At 43.0% G+C, this 17130-nt stretch overlaps 1 protein-coding gene across 1 annotated transcript in view; it reads left to right on the top strand.

Moving 5' to 3' along the window:
• NIBAN1 (niban apoptosis regulator 1) overlaps positions 1 to 16553 on the top strand; it is a 56024-nt gene extending 39471 nt beyond the window's left edge. Inside the window, exons 6-14 of the mRNA XM_023931613.2 lie at positions 2758 to 2873; positions 5158 to 5262; positions 5357 to 5519; positions 6313 to 6500; positions 6748 to 6909; positions 8764 to 8874; positions 9420 to 9527; positions 11237 to 11348; positions 12311 to 16553. Coding sequence (XP_023787381.2) covers positions 2758 to 2873; positions 5158 to 5262; positions 5357 to 5519; positions 6313 to 6500; positions 6748 to 6909; positions 8764 to 8874; positions 9420 to 9527; positions 11237 to 11348; positions 12311 to 13995 — 2750 coding nt within the window. The 3' untranslated portion in view covers positions 13996 to 16553. The remainder of the gene's footprint in view (positions 1 to 2757; positions 2874 to 5157; positions 5263 to 5356; positions 5520 to 6312; positions 6501 to 6747; positions 6910 to 8763; positions 8875 to 9419; positions 9528 to 11236; positions 11349 to 12310) is intronic.
• The last annotated feature ends 577 nt before the right edge of the window (positions 16554 to 17130 follow it).

Below are 17130 nucleotides of genomic sequence, written 5' to 3'. Positions count from 1 at the left end.
GGATTTGGGTAAGGAATACTGCAGCCAGCACTGCACGAAGCTGCCCTAAGATGCTTCCCTCAGTACAACCAGCAGGACACATGGATCAACTTGGGACACGTGCAAGGATGGTTGAAGGGAAGCCCCTGTGAGGGCTTCAGGAGAGGGGAGCTATTGTGCCCTGATAAGCACTTGTCCCTGGCACCACTGGGCTTTGCACCTTCCCCGTTTGCAGCTGCAGCTCTGCTGCCATGGCCCATGGCCCATGGCCCAGGCACTCCCTTGCACACAAGTGGGGCTCCCCCAACAGCCAAGCCCTTGTTTCCCTGGCCTTGCTGTGGCTGTCAAGCCACTGCCATCCTCCAGCATTTCCATGGACTGCTGGATGGGAACAGAACCCTGGCTCTGTCCAGCTGAGGTCATGCAGGATGTGCATGGCGGCTCCTTTCAGGTGGGTACAATTCCCTTTTCTTGAGCCCTGTTCATGAATGTGGTTCTGTCTCATGTGCCTTGCCAGCAGCTTCTGCACAGCCTACACTTCTGCACACTGGATGGATCTACTTGTTCAAAGTCTTATCACTGAGGCAATCTTTTCCGCCTATGGAAAGTGAGAATGAAATTGCCTAAATGAAGCAATTGTAGCAGCCTGGAAGGATAAAGCTTTCTTTCTGCTTGGAGTTGTTTTTGTAGCAAGAGTGCCATGATTGTGTTTGTGTCCTGTGTTTACTGGCATAGGAAAGAATGTGGGATTGGGATTTTTATGGCACTTACAACTTGATGTTTTTTCCATGAGCTATTCAAATGAATCATTCTTGGATTTTTAGTGCCTTCTTCCCATTGCAGTATACCGGCTTGGGGGCAGTCAGAGAGAGAATACTCCCTTGAGCACGGATTTAAAATTTGATGATATTAGAGGGCAGATTCTTGTCAGCCCTGGTGCATCACCATCTCAGCACATCCAAGATCCAGCCTCTTGGATGGTCTGTTGTCCCTTTGGGTTAAGAGGGAGCACAGCTGTGTAGTAGGAAAACATGTGAGTCATGATTGAAGGGCTGTGGGAGCTGCAGTTTTCCCTCCCTGAAGCCAAACCAGGCCCTCTTCTCATAAAAATATTTTGAGCTTTATTTTGGGAGGACAGAAGTTTTTGAATGCAATGCTCCAACTTAGTTTCTCAGGTGGAACACTTGATTCTTTAATTAAAACTGTTTTCAGAAGATGTTGTCTCAGCACTGAACAGCCTGATTTACAGCTAATACTGATATTTTAGCACCCTGGTTTGTGACCAGCTGTGACAAATGGTATAAATCCTGGAGGCAGCAGTGAAGGTAGGGCTGGGATTTCACCTGGCTGATTTTTTTTTTTTTGTTTGTTTGATCAATGTATGAGCTTGGAGAATTTGTGTGATGTCTTTGGATCTCCAAATATCTGCAGATGAAGAATAGTATCAATAGAGTGGCACTGAGAGAGTGTTTTGTGCCCCTCAGTGTGTTTAACAAACCTTCCTGCACTCATTGTAGCCAGGCAAAACTCTGAAAGGACAAATTCTGACATTTGGTCTCTGAACAGATCTGAAATCAAGCAGTTTTCAAGCTTCGAGGATAAATTAACTGATGAAGTTAATTTAGGTTTCTGTAGCTTTTGTTTTTGTTAAAGTGAATAGAGGAGATATTTCAGGCATTACTGTGGGATTAGTCCTACATGTTTCAGGCATTACTGTGGTGTTAATCCTACATGTTTCCCATAATTTCTATAATCCCTGCATTTATGCAAAGTTCGTGTAAAACTTCTCTGCTGACCAGTTTTCACAAACAAGCCCAAAGAAGTGTTGCTTGTCAAGCAAGGTTTGAGGATTTACTCCTGACTCTTCTCATTACAATTGCTTGTATGTATCAGTACCTTCTACAGCAGCATAATTACCTTTGAGAGAATCAACATTCTTATTCTTCCCTCCTTTGTTCTCAGAGTGTACAACAGGATTTCAGCTGCTCAAGGCTGCAAGTAGATAATCTTGGAGAGGGGACAATAAGCCTCTGTGGCTTTGTTTTCCCACAAGATAATAATCCTGATGCTCTGATATTGAAGACACAGCACTTCAATCCCGAAAGCATTTGGGAGTGTTTTTTTCACTCAGGTTTGCCAAGCAGCCACTCTGCTTCACATTTTGAGGCCAAGGTGTCCCCAGGCCACCACACCGTTCTTGGGAAGAGCTCCCATCTGGCAGAAGTGACCTTGCATAATAACCAGATATTCCAGAGCTCTGGTTGAACATTCCTGAAATACTTAGGGAGATCAGCATGATCTTGTCAGGATTTTTTGTTCTTAATTGGTGCAAACATAGTGCTTTCTTTGTTGAGGTCTGTTTTGTTGTATATCCATGAAAAACCATTTTGATCATCCATTTCTTAACAAAACAAAGGAACTAAAATGTTATTGGGGAGTGTTATCTCAGAATTTAGCAATTTATCCAATGAGCTGTTGTTATGGTAAACTAAAGAAAAAGAATTCCCAACTGTTGGCCCTGCCGAACACTGTCAGAGTCTTCCTATGTGCCACCTTACACTGCTCACAGGTGTAAAGGTAAGGGATGAGCACTTCTAATGTTAATGCACTTCTAAAGCTTAGTGAACGCCCAAGATCTCCAAGCATTCAGGCGTAGTAAATTATTTAAAAATACTACTGCTAGATGCATGTGAAATGGGAAATGGATCAGAAAAGGATGGTTATTTTTTAAAGGTTATTTCTGGGTAAATCCTTTATGTTATTTTTTGTTTTCTTCAGACTTTCTCAAACAGACCACGTATGAAGTGGAGGCGTTCTTAGAGGCCATTCAGTTCTTCCGGCAGGAGAAAGGCCACTATGGCACATGGGAAATGATAACTGGCAATGAAAAAGAGGTAAAATAATATATTCCTGATGGGGTTTTTTGCTTTGGGTATGGCAGCTCTAATGATAGTCAAGATTATAAATTCTCTTGGCAAAAAAGGGCATCTTAAAAAAGAAAATTTAGTAGATAAAAATACCTGAAATCTTAAGACACCTCTTACTCATATGTAAGTGATAATTCTTTTTATTAAAAAACTTCTGAAACAGAATCTTGTATAGTAACACCATAATTAAATTAAAAACCAAAAATCTGTGTACTTCAGTTCTGCAGAAATGGAATGCTAAGCCCAAGGTCTTGAGCATCCAGCGTTGGAGCACTCATGGTAGCTGAGATTACCCCACAGTCCCACTGGTGTCATTATTTACACTCTGATTTGTAATTTTTTTTTTCCAAACACTGAGCATTCAGCAGCAAGTGTTTACTTGTTTACTTTAGTGCCAACTGCTGACTGTCTTCCTTGATGAAATCTGGCTTCGCTCTGGGAAAATGGAAGAAATCTTAAGGAGAATGGTTTGTTTTAAGGAACCATATTATTGTTTTAGAAGAAGCTAACCTTTGAAATGCTGAAAAATGTGGAATCTGGAGAAAAATCTATAAACAGTGTCATTCCCACTGCCATCATGTCAGTGATAGAAGCTCCCTGCTAACATCTGATAATAAAATCTTTAAGGAGTTACATGAGGGTTTTTCTCTTCTCCCTTCCTCCCTCACGTTATGGAGTTATTATAGTGCTAGTTTCATTTTATGTTTTATTTTTCCTATTGCTTGCCAACAGTTTACTCATAACCCATATGCCTCAAGAGAGCTGTAATCAGAAGACATCCAGCCTAGTTCCACTATTATCTTCTTAGCAATAACTCATTCTCTAAGTATAGTGTGTTCTCATGGCCTGCTTAGACCAAACATAATAATTATTTTAGGCAAATATCCAAGCTAAGTGAGTGGTTTGAAGCAAGCAGGCTGAAATTTGTTGCTGTAAAAGTCCCTGCAGAATGCCAAGAAATGTATTTGCTGACACTCATTTGGTGGTGGCCCAGTCCTCACAGTGTCAGCGCACACTGGGGCTACGGCATGGATGGCGTGGGAGCATAAGCCCAGGCACCTGAGGGAAGACCCACCAATGCCTTAAAAACGTTCCCAGAGAACTCAAGATTCTTCACAATATAAAACTGTGGAATCACAGAATATCCTGAGTTGGAAGGGACTCACAGGGACCATTCAGTTCAGCTCCTGGCCCTGCACAAACACCCCAACAATCTCTCCCTGTGCATCCCTGAGAGCATTGTCCAAACACTCCTGGAGCTCTGGCAGCCTTGGGGCCGTGTCCATTCCCTGGGGAGCCTGGGCAGTGCCCACCACCCTCTGGGGGAAGAACCTTTCCCTGACAGTCAAACTAACCCTCCCCTGACACACCTTCATGCCTTTCCCTTGGCTTTGAAATCTATCTGATTTCTTGTCACATTTATTATTTGTGATAGTTTGTGTTATTCACAAGACTTACTTAAGGGAGCCATTAGTTTAGGACCTGAATTAGTGAATTGCTTTTGACAGACATTTGAGTCAGTAGAGCTGAATGTGAAGTGCCGCTGTGGCATGATAACTGAACCTAAGTACTTAACTTAAATGAAACTACAATAAAAGTGCATCCATATTTGAGGGATATTAGAGGTATTTTAAAGTAGGTTATTGTGTGTTGTATTTCAGTAGGGGCTGCTTATGCCCTGTTTTACACTGGGCTGCAGTCAGTCCTTTACTTGTGCTGCTCTAGTTCCTGCCATTTCCCTCTGCTGGTGTTGGTGCATGCCTCAGATCCCTTTAGCAGCTGAAATACATGAAGTGCAGTGTCTGGAAGCACTGATATGAATGAAAAAGCCCTTGCATGATGAAAATGGCAAGTTGGGGGTGTTCTTGCACTCTGTATTGACTCAGCCAGCAGCTGGGTACAGCAGGGATGTGATCCTGAATGTGGATTGTGCTGGGCTGTCGATGCAGCCTTTTCAGGCCAGAGACTGTCTATAAATAAAAACATGGTAAGGGAAGCCTAGACTGCCAAAATCAGATGTATATTGAGTCTTGCATATTTATTTGGTGCATTTAAGTTGGACAGGTAAGGAAGAAGTTGCAGTTCAAATCTAGGCAGAGGGAGTGCAAAGCCTCTGTGGGTGATTCCTGGCAGCTGGGAGGGAAGCTGAGCCACTGTGTGATGCCTGCACACATCACTCTGTGCTGCAGTGCTCAGCCTTCAGGTAATGAACAGGGTGTGAACTTGTCATTTTCATCTTCTGACCATACAGATCCTGAGCAATCTGGTGATGGAGGAACTGCTGCCTAACCTCCAGACAATGATGCTGCCTAAAATGAAGGGAAAGAGGAATGACAGGAAACGGGCCTGGTTTGGGGTAAGGACTGACACTTGGAGAGCAGCTGTTGCTCATAGCAGCTCTCTATGGGTGCTGATTCTGATCTCTGCTTCTCAATTTGATTTGGGTCCAGATCGTAGAGGAAACCTATGGTTTAGTCCAGCAGCAGGTGGCAGAAGGATTAAGTACCTTGAAAGAAGAATGTAGAGAATTTTCAAAAACTCTTGAAGGGACCATTCGTTCAGACATGGATCAGATTCTGAACTCCAAGAACTTCTTAGCTGGAAAAATCAAAGGTTAGTAGAGGAACAGCTGTGCTTTGGAGCAATTCTCCAATGTTTCCCATTGTGTTGTTCAAATTACCAGATGTGCCTGTTTTGAAGTCCTTGTGTGTTTCGAGAAATCCAACTGGAGACACCAATTTTCAGAACACAAATGAGCCTCTGCTGCTTTTGATGGGAACTAACAGGTGTGGCCACGGTATCTGTGAAAATACCAGGTCTTCTCAAATTGGAGCTGAGAGGTTTTCAGTATCCTGATCAGAGTTCATTCTGCTTTCATTTTTACTTGCACAGTCTTAGGTAGTGAAGATACAGGTCACACAAGCATAATTAAAAGACCTGATCTCTAGGAATGAGCCACAAAACCAGATTCTGGTTATGTGACAAGTGCATGGGCTTACAAAGAACATTTAAGCCAAAGGGCTTCTTAGGTGTTTTTTAATTAATGTGAAGTAATCATAATTTTGTTATGAATATAAAAAGGAATGTAAATAGCAGGAAAAATGTTGTTGGTGTTGCTTAAGCTGGCAAATGAATAAATAAATAAGTAGCTTGTGTTCATACTCAGAGCTGCTCTTTCCTCCACCCTCACAGTACCCCCAGTTGCCAGTGTTTGCTTAGGTGAGGTGTGAGACAAGTTTTCATTATCACTCATAAAGCTGTGAACTCCTTTCACACCCTCATCACCTCTGTGAAGGTGTGACTCCAGGGAAAAATATGAAATCATTGAATTAACGGTTAAGAGGTAAGTTCCAATCACTTCTTTCACTGTCTCTAAATGCAATTGTTGTCCTGTGTGACCCTTCAGCCAGTGTTTCTGAGCCTGTCCAGAAGTGCTGCACAGAGAATATCCAGCCATTTCTCACCTCCATCCTGGAGGAGCTCATGGGCCCCATCAGTTCTGGATTCACGGAAGTGCGCTTGCTTTTTGATAAGGAAGTGAATGAAATCATCCAGGACTTCCAGAAGACCAATGACATGACCAGGCTAAAGGAGGTAAGACAAAACAGAGCTGGAGCCTTTATATCAGTGCAAGAACCTTCTGGCTAGACCTTGGCTGGCAGCAGGATTTGCTTTCCTGGGTGAAAGCACATGAACACTTGGTATTGTCATTTAGAAAGTCTTGTGGTATTTGTGCAACTGAAGTGCAGATACCAGAATTTAGGTTAAAGCCAAATTGTTACATTCTCTATTAAAAATTCACCTCTGGTTGCTTTCTCTCAAAACCTACATGGGGCTGCAGAACGTGGATCAGCTCATGACCCTGCCCTTCAACTCAGTGAAAATGGAGCCCTGCTATCTGAAAGTGAACCTGCTCCAGGAGCTCCTGCAGGACCTCAAGAGTCGCTTCAAGGTCTATCACATTGATTCTGTGATTCAGAGGACACAGAACTTCATGCAAGAGGTACTATAAGATCCAGTTTTTCCTCCTGGGAGAACAGGTTAGGTTTGTCCTGCTAATCTGCTTCAAAGTTATCTTGAATTCCCAGTGTCTCAACAGCCAAGAAAATTATGTGTGTAACTAGTGGGGTGGCTAAATTCACCTGATTCCCTGTCTTAAGGCTTGATTTTTCAGGAAGGGTCTCAAATGTGTTTTACCAGAATGGAATGTCTCCTCCTTGGTAGTTGATTTTCTCACTAATACAAAGTAAAGCAATTAATGTTAGAAACTTGGAGACAGACAGTGTCTCACATGTAGGTGCTTTATCCTGCCTCACTTTTCAGGGGAATGGTGGAGGTGATGATATTATTCCAGATGAAAACTCAACTTCACCTCTTTGTCCCCTTGTGTGTGTATTCGTATAGGCCATAAATCTACTTTGCCTGGATTCCTTGTGAATGCCTGGCCAGAAGTCTCTGAGATGGCCAGTGGACTGATTTCAGTTGCCAGATCACAAGGCACATTTGGCCCTAAATTGAACCCTGTGATTCTAATCTGTATTTGTGAAATTTACTAATCTGCTCAGTAATCTTGTGAAATGGAGCTGGTCCAGATCTCTGGAGTAGAAGTTCTGAATATGGAAAACAAGTGTCTAGGACAATGCTGGGATAAGGTTTTCCTAAAAGCAGCTCTTCTGAGTGCAGCCAGGACCAGCAGCCAAGGAATTACTCAGAAATAAAATTCTGATTTCATGTCTGGTTTTTCAAGGGGGTACCATTCCAAAATGCTGCCAAATAAAGTGTCTTTCACTCAGTGAAGACCATGAGTCAAGACAAAGAAGCAGACAGAAAATAAACAGAAATAAACAGAAGTAAACAGAAAATAAATCCCATATAAAACAAGAGGTCATTTCTTTTCTGAACAGAACAAGAAATAAAATTAACAAGAAATAAGTTAAATTATAGCACGAGTTGTTGTAAACATGCTGTTATTGCGTCTTCCTCTTTAAAAGGCTGGTATTTTCCTCATAAAAATATTGTGTGGTTTCCCTTTTTGTCCATGGACGTTTATTTCATAAATAAGTAACGTCAGACATGTCTGTGTTGGTGTAGTATTTGTCTAAAATGTACTTCGGGTGGAGGGTGGAGCAGGATTCATTGCCTTGGAAGCTTGGCATCCTCTAGTGGCCAATTTCAGGAAATCTGGGAGCACAATGCTCAACTGGTTGAAGGAATGGCCCCCTGCATATCTCACTGTACTTCTTCAATAAGAAATGTTAAAATTTGAATGGGAACAACAGAAGAAAAGGCAAAACCTCATTAAATAGACTCAATTACTGCTTGCAAAGCTGTTTGTCTGAAATACCTTCAGAGTATGGGGGTAATATTCTTAATGATAAGCTGAAGATATGGTAAATGCCAGCTTAGCATAATTCTGCTGAGAAATGATTGCACTTTGTGTGACTTCTGCTGATGATTATTTGTATTAAAGGTACTGAAAATGCTGTGCATTATTATTCAATACTGTTTATTGATGATTAATGATAGAAGTCAACAGGAGCCTTCTTATTAGGGTCAATGAGTTTTGAATGTGGTCTGTATACACAGATAATCAATTCTACATTTTGGCTCTGTCACCATCAGTTTGGGTGGTGACATGAAATCAAATCTGTAGGGATTTGAAAAAGAAATCCCTAAAAGAGATTTGAAAAGAAAAGTGGGACAGCATGATAACAATACCACAGCTTTAATTTTATTTATTTATTGCAGCATTTTAGTGCTCTTCAGAGCACCTTCCCAGAAACACAATTTAAATTAACAGTTTGCAGGAATTTGATGTGACTGGTCTATAACAGATTTTTTTAACTACTCTTTTTAGCTGATGGAAAACGCAGTTTATACTTTTGAGCAGTTGTTCTCTCCAAGCCACCAGGCAGACTCAGCCAAGGTTGCAACAACCATTGAAAAAGTCAAGCTGAGAGTGCTGAAGGTAAATGTCATGTAGCACATTTGCAGGCTACTGTTTTGGAAACGAATATATTTTATATGAATGTACCTCAGTATTTGAAAGAATATAAGCTTTTACTATCCAGCTGAAAATACTGATTTGGTGGCATTTAGCAAAGCTGACCATTTGGGGGATAAAACTTAGTCTTGGGCAGACACTTATAAAAGTATTTGCACGTGCAGATAAATCAGATTATTACTATGCTGTGGATCTGGATAAATAATTTTTAATTAACTTTATAATTAGCCTGACAATAGGATTTGTTACTCTCAGAAAGGGCAATGCTGAAACACCTGAGGAGGGCAGTTGGGGGCTATTTCTAGTCTAAGAGTTAAAAGAAGCAAAAGAGATCCCAGAACAGTAGATTTTAGAGTGATTTTGTAGAAGCTGGACTAACCTGCTTGGCCATTCAAACCACTGTGCACCTGTGATGTAGCAGCTAAAGGCTGACAGGAACCAGTTCCTGTGAGAGTGGTGAATAATCCCAGGCATGTGTGAGCTTGTTTCTTTCTGGTCTGTTTTGGCAGCAATATGATTATGACAGCAGCACCATCCGCAAGAAGATATTTCAAGAGGCACTGGTGCAGATTACCTTGCCCACAATGCAGAAGACACTGGCTTCAACATGCAAACCAGTAGGTGTCTGTGACTGAAAACCTCAAAAACTAATGATGAAAGGCAGGGGAGGAAAAGCATCTTGGCAGTAATTGCTTAACACTGTCAGGCAGATTTCTCTCAGAGAACTGTACAGATTTCCTGCCTACTCAGTGCTTAGATGTGCCACTTCATGGGTTGGGTAGGTGTGGAGCCCAAGGAAGATTTCAGGACACAGGAATACTATGTGCACACCTTGCTTTTTCAAAGGCAGTTGAAGTCCTTTGCTCATCCCTGGTTCATTCCTTCCCTAGAGATATGAAGTCCCTGAAACTGAGTTCTTCTGTACAGCTGGGATGCAGGGATGAGCTGGGCCTTGGGTTCACTTCTCTGTAGCAGCACCCGGAGGCACATCCAGGACAGTGCCCAGCCTGTGCTTAACTCCTTCAGCAAGAGACAGCCCTTACTCTCAGTGGTGTTCAGTGCAAGGGTTGCACAACAGTCAGGAAATAATCATAGAGACCATCTCTGTTCCCCTAATTAGACAGGACATGTTTAGTCAGCAAATACCCCTTTGCTAGAGGTGGTATCTGTGTGTCTGCAATAGGGTCTGGTTTGAATTCTGTTCACCTGAGCTCAGAAAAAATAGTCTCAACCCTCAAAGCCCTAGGCACCCTCCTGCCTTGTCCTGTGCCTGCTAAAAAAGGACTGCCCCAAGCCATCCTGGCCTCCTGCCCTTCTGTTTCCATGGATGTTCATCTGCTCCCCTTGGCTGTGAGCTCTCACCCTGTGTGCTGCTCTTGGTTACATGCAGCTTGTTTCAGTTTCAAAAACAAGTTTAAAACCAATTTTTTTGCCAAATTACCCTTGTGAGTCTTTGAGTGGGGATTTTTAAAAGTTAAAACTTTCAAGAATATATTTAAAATCTGTCTCTTCTTTACATCACTCTCCTTTCCTTAGGATCCCCAAAGTAATAGTCTCTTGAGTGTCAGCAGTGCCTTCAAAACAGGATGTTTGTGCACAGGGGCAAGCATTTTATCACTTGGAAGATGTGTGCAGACACCTCATGTCTCTGTCACAGAGGAAGCAATGGTGGTGCAAACTTCCACTAGCCCTTACTGTCTACTTTCACTAGCCCTTTCTGTCTACTTTCACACCAGCCTTTTGTATTTGTGCTTCTACAGAAATGAGCAGCCAGCTCTAGAAGCCAAGGTGTGGCACAGCTGACAGGCCCCGCCAAGTCCTGACCTTTCACTTGAAAACCTCCAGTTGATATATGTACATGCCTCTTCTACAAGTGGGCAGATGTCACTTAATTTACTTTTTATAGACCACCAAGCAGCTGCTTGATAATAATGATTCAGTTAGACAGCCTGTTGGGTATAAATCAGGGAGCTCAAAGTTATAAATAGGTTTCACACCTATTAGAAAAACAAAACCAAACTCCGCATCTCCCTTGCATGGTGGATTTGCCTCCTTGGACAAACAGCTTGTGAGGCATTTCCTCAGCAGCTGTTTGTTTCAGCAGGCAGAGATCTGTAGTGCTTTTAACTGTGGTTGTACTGCAGTAACTCTGTTTGCTAAGTACATAATTGATTGTGGAACATAGCTCATGGAGTCATAGTTCAAACAGTGCACCCCAGGAGCTGTTTCAAGTCCTGCTCCATGGCATCTCCAAGCTATTTGGTTGCAGTAAGATTCAGAGTGCCTCAGTTTTCTCCATCTGTTCCTTTGTTCCCTACCTGCACAGGAGCTGCAGAGATATGAGCAGTACATTTTTGCTGATTACACAAGTGTGATCCAAGTAGAGAATGTATATGAAGAGATTTTATATCAGACACTGCTTGAAGAGGCCCTGAAAGGTGAGTAATATTCTTGAGGTGACAGGAATAACACTGCAGCCTGTGGCCTATGAGCTATTCTTTCAGAGCTTCCCAGAGTCCTCACCTGGCTGCTCCTGTCCCACCTTCTCCAACACTAGGTGGTTACATCCCTAGAGTGTTTTTTCATTTGGCTCACTGAAGATGTGTTGCAAGCCCTAAAATCTGAGTTATGGGACAGCTTTACTAAACTCATGGAACTCAAGAGTGATGGCTTGGCACAAACCTTTTTCTCACAAAATGTAATTATGACAACTTCGCTTGACCTCAATTCCCTGGGCCATGGAGGGAATTCTGTTCTTGTAAAGATTTGATGATGACTAAATGGCAAGACTATGCCAATTGCAAGACTAAGAGAATTGCAAAGACTAATGACAACAGAGATTAATTTCCTCAAATGAAAATGCAGTTTCCAGTACTCACTGATGCCAGCCAGTGCAGTACTCCTTGCAGATCTCTCTCCTTCTGTGTTAGAAAACAAAACTATTCTTAATAAATATTTTAGATATATATATATATAAATACTTATAAAATACTTTTATCTCTCTATATGTGTCTGTCTGTCTATACCCTTGATAAAAGACAAGCAGATGTACTGCACAGAATATTTTCACAGACCATAGGCACTCCTGTTCCAAAACAGCAGTATAATAATTGTAACCATTGGTATATTCAATGTAAATCCTTCTGCAATGAAGCATTACCCTTGTGCATTGTGGGTCCTCTGCTTCAGAAATGCTTAGGTAAATACTAAGGTGCCATTATTCAAAAAATAAAATCCACATCCCCAGAAAAGAAATATGATCTAAAAGGAAGCTGAAAATGAACATTGGTGTTGTCTTTAATATCAAAATGTACAACATAAATTTGGGAAAGCACTGTATGTTCTTCCCTGTGCCTCTGTCAGCCTTCCCAAAGCAGTTTGGTGTTTCTGTTTTATTCAGTGATCAAAGAAGCTGCTGTTTTGAGGAAGCACAACCTGTTTGAGGATAACCTGAACGTGCCTTGTGAGAGTGTGTCCAGCCTGACAGAGCTGAGGACTCCTGTGGGATCAGCACAGGGCACCCCTGCCAAAGTGCCCACGGCTGCCCGAGCCGAGGGATTGGACACCGAGAGCCACAGGGACGAAACGCTTGTTGTGACAGGGAAAATTGTGTGGGAGAAGGATGCTGATGAGGGAAAGTCCCCAGACAAAGAGGAAGGCACCTCTGTTAGTGCAGGTGGTGTTCAGGCCAGCAGAAAGGAAGCAGTGGCTGTTATAGACATTGGTGACAAACAGGAGTCCCCTTTGGTTGGCCACACTAAACAAGGAGTTGCAGAGGGAAAAAGCGCATTGGAGAATGAATCAGAGTGTGTAGTGAGCACTGAAAGAGAATTCAAGGCACAACAAAAAGCTGTGGAGGAAAAAGTTGCTTCTGGGACTGACACTGCAATAAAAATTTTTGGAGCCAGCCCTAAAAAAGAACTTAAGGTACCTGAAGGAGCAGCAGAGGAAGAGGTGACTTCAGAGAGTCAAACAGTAACAGCTGCCGTGCCTGTCAGTGGCAGTGAGAAAGCAAGCACAGCACAGGAAAAAGTTTCTGAGATAAAGGTCACTTTCCCACCTGAGAATGTAACAGATACAGAAATTTTTGGAAGTGCGGAAAAGAAAAGCAAGTTAGAAAATGAAATTATGGAAAAATTATCTCAGAGTGAGAATGCAGTAGGAACAGGGTTTGAAGGAGTTAGTAAAAAAGAAAGTGGTGAGAGTACTGAGACAAAGATTGTTTCCCAGGATGAAAAGACAGGGAAGGCAGGGTTTGGGGATTGTCCTGAAAAAGAAAGCCAGTCGCAAGAAAAGAGTTGTAAATCCCCCGATGATGTGAATGAGATAAGGAGTTTGTTGATGCTAACAGTTGAGATCCCAGCAGATACTCCAGCTGAGAACATCAAGGAGGTCTGTGAGGGCGAGCTGCTGAAGTTGCCGGAGCACCATAATGGTAACTATGAGTTGAGCAAAGTGGCTGTGGCAGAAATTCAGGTAAGCCAGAAGATGAGGAGTGAAGATGCAGCAGCATGTGTGAAGTTCAAGGAGGAGCAACCGTCCTCAGCCAGCCTGGGGCTAGATGGTACGAGTGTAGAGAGCGTGCCCAGGGGGGCACAAGCACCGTGGCTGGTGGAGAGCTCGGCTCCGTCTCAGGAGGCAAAGGCAGAGGTGGAGATCAAGCCAAGTGTGTGGTACGCGGGTGCGGGAGATGGGAGGTTGCAGCCAGGGGAACACACGGGAAATGGGGTGGAAGACAAAAGGCTGTATGGGGAGGAAGGCACAGAGAACAGCAACGCTGTCTCGGAGGAGGCTGGAACACAGAGCTCCTTTCAGAGCCCTGCTGCACATGCAGCTACCAGGGACGTGCCCATCTTGGATAGAGCAAACCCGGGCCCAGGGCTGCTGGAGCCGGTCTCCCTGGTGCCGCAGCAGCGCCGGGGGCAGCCCAGGGCTGAGCGCACGGCAGACACAGAGCCTGGGGGACGAGAGGGGGAGCCAGATCAGTCATCTTCACACGCAGGAATTCAAAGCACAGGAGGAAAAGCGATTCTCCCAGAAGAACACCGAGAAGGCGGTTCTGCACAGCAAAAGTCTGAGGAGTAGAAAGCAGCTTTCAGCCCAGCCCTGCAGTAATCCCTGCTCAATTGTTAATACTTATTCATGTCGGGGCGGGAGGAAATGCGCTTTGTTGTGGTGTCCCCAGCTCCTGCAGGTTTTCCAGAAATCCCTTCCTGAGGGATGGGTGATGGGTTTCCTTTTGCTTAAAACGAGGTTACTGCTGAGGAACTTCATCTGTCACTTCAAATCTGCTCCCTTTTAAAGCTAGAGAAAAAGTCTGAAAATGTGACCATTGAATGCTTCCAATGCCCAACTATCATCAGCTTATTTTAACAACTTAGCTGTTCTTAGGGATCCTCCTGGTTTTTAAATGCATGGTTTTGACAAGTACTGCTATGATTCTGGTGGTTGGTATATACATACTCGAGGGTGCTTTTAGAATTTGCATGCAGTATACAGGAAATAAAATCATTTTTTAGTAGCAAACAGAACCAAATAGTTGATATAGTAGATTGCTGAAAAGTCACACTGTGCAAACTCTGCAAACTAGTTACTTAATTATTTTCAAGTTTTGGCAGATACCAAAGACAAGCAAATATTTGGATTTTTTATTTTTATTTTTTTTTTCTCTTATTGCTGTATTTAAAAAGGGGAAAGCATGAGAGCAGGTTTCTCAGTCCCACTCTGCACTTCAGGGTTATTTAGCCTTCCAGAGCACTTTATGGCTATATTGTTTTGTTTTATGGAAGGGAGAGAAGAGAATGTTTACAATAACTATAACCATTAGGCAGCATTTCTCTGGTTTAAATCCCACCATAAAATAGATTCACTTACAGCTATTTCATACGGAAGATTGAGTCCTGCCATTCCTATTCACACTGAGTTACTTAGGTCTGTAGACCTTTTTAAGGTGTGGAAGCCACGTAATAAGTGGCAACAATTGTGAAATATCGGAATCATTGCTTATAATTTCCAATGTAGATGTTAACTGAAGTGTCAGGCAGCCAGAGGTTGTTTTACATATGCTTAGATTTTGGAGGGCAGAATCACATTACAAAAGCTGTTACTAAAATGAGATGGTTGCTTTCATGGTCTGTATCAAACCATGATATTGGTGCAGAGTTGCTTAAATGTGTTCTTTGCATCTCAGTTTGCACAGAAAAGCTTGGAGATGCAGCCCAGTATTTTAGTAAATTGGTCTTTCAAATGCAAAACCTCACTTTAGAGGTCAGTTTAAGGCACCTTGAACTTGTGGCCCAGTGTTTTGAGCCTGTTTCTGAATGTCGTACATTACAGGATAGCAAAGATTAATTATAATTGCAGCATGGACTGCTGGATTTATGCCCATAAAGACACGGGAAGAAATAACAAAGTCCCAGGAGCATAATATGTGTTAACATTTAACTGCAGCAAACTGTGCAAAGTCTTTTAATGCTATCAAAATATTCTCTAATACTAATAGAAAATTTACACTAGAGGAACAGGCAAATATTACTGTGTGAGGAAGGAACTTTGTTGAGTAACGGGATTAACTGCTCTGTCACTGCAGTAAAATAAATGCAGTTTCTGTTTATTCTAGAAGCCGTGCTGTGGTATGGAAACATGAAGGTCATAGATGTTTTCCTTGCAGAAGTACTTTAACTCATTTCCTCATTATATTTCATGCAAAAATACTAATTTGTAAACATACAAACTACTGCCAGCCAATTATTTTTTTACAAATCATTGGTTATTTCAGTGTCAGCTGCTTCACTTTTACAAATCATTAACTACTTTTAATTGGTACTGAATGTTAAGTGACTTCATATTTATAAAGTGCTCATGTTAAGCAGCAGCAAACAGCCTTTTTAAACTAAAATTAGGGAACATGATGGGTTTTTAATACTTCTTTTGTATGAAAGACATGGCAGCATTTTTGCATGGCAGCAAAAAAGACTGCAGGCTCCTGCAAAAGGGAACAAATTCATTCTACTATGTATCTATGTATCTACTATCTGTACAGAAAGCATTTTGCATAAGTATTCCCATAATGGTAATTTTGGAGTTATTTCTGTAGCAGGCCTAGATCTGGGTAATATTTTCCTGTCATGTGAGTTGCACTTCTGAATGCAGATGCTCAGATGTTTTTCACCAGTGAGATGGGAAGGGATGGGAGGATTCAGCTTGTACATTGCCTGGTTCTGCAATTTAAATTGCAGTTCCTCATGGCCAGGGTACTTTTTTCCCGGTTTTGGGGATTTTCTGCCCGTTTGCAAATGGATAAAGTAGTGCTTTTTTAGTCTCTACCACAGTTGGTTAGAAGCGACAGCTTGGTTAGAAGAGCTCAGTAATCTGCAAGGGACCACTGATCGGAAATGGTAATAATGCACCCATTCCGTCGTTTTTATTGTTTTCTTGCAGCTTACAAACTGGGAACCGTAATAAATCGCCTCTTATGGCCCATGGCCGAGAGTCGGGTGTCCTGATGGGAGAGGGCTGGGGTGTGGAATTCCATCGGGTTTTCAGTGTTAAAAGCAAGGACATAAAACACGTTGTATTTGCTTGGAACTTTGTACAAACGCTTGTCATGGAAATAAAGACGCTCTTCCCTTCCTTTGCTGGGAGGCTGCTTTTGTGAGTGTGAGATAATTTGGGGGATTTTATTAAAGAAATGGTCCTCGTGCAGCTGGGAATGACAGAGGTGTTTCCTTCCATTGCCGGAGGGGAGCCTGCGGGCAACACCGAGAGGGAGTTTTTACGGGAGCACGAAGTGACAGCGTGAGGGGGAATGGATTCAAACTGAATATTAGATTTCGTATGTAGGAGGAAGTTCTTCGCCGTAAGGGTGCTAAGGCCCTGTCACAGGGTGCCCAAAGAAGCCGTGGCTGCCCCATCCCTGTGTGTGCAAAAGCCAGGCTGGGACTCTAATCACATCCCTACCCATGATGAACTACTCCGTACAGCCCCTTCCGTTCCGAGCCACTCCACCATTTCCCGGCACACTCGGCACCTGGGGCTCGCACGGAGCCGGAGCGGGCAGCGCCTGAGGAAGGGCAGGGCGCGGGGCACGCCGGGAACTGTGGTTCCCCCGCCTTTGTCCACGTCGACCGGCTCGGTACGCGTTCCCTGCCGGTGCACGTGACCCCCCTCGCCACGCTCCCCCATTGGCCCGGCGGCGCGCGCTGGGGGGCGGTGCCGGAA

The sequence above is a fragment of the Cyanistes caeruleus genome, chromosome 9, assembly GCF_971803275.1.
Source record: "Cyanistes caeruleus chromosome 9, bCyaCae1.hap1.1, whole genome shotgun sequence".
Lineage (NCBI taxonomy): Eukaryota > Metazoa > Chordata > Aves > Passeriformes > Paridae > Cyanistes > Cyanistes caeruleus.
This window is presented reverse-complemented; position numbering and strand designations above follow the sequence as displayed.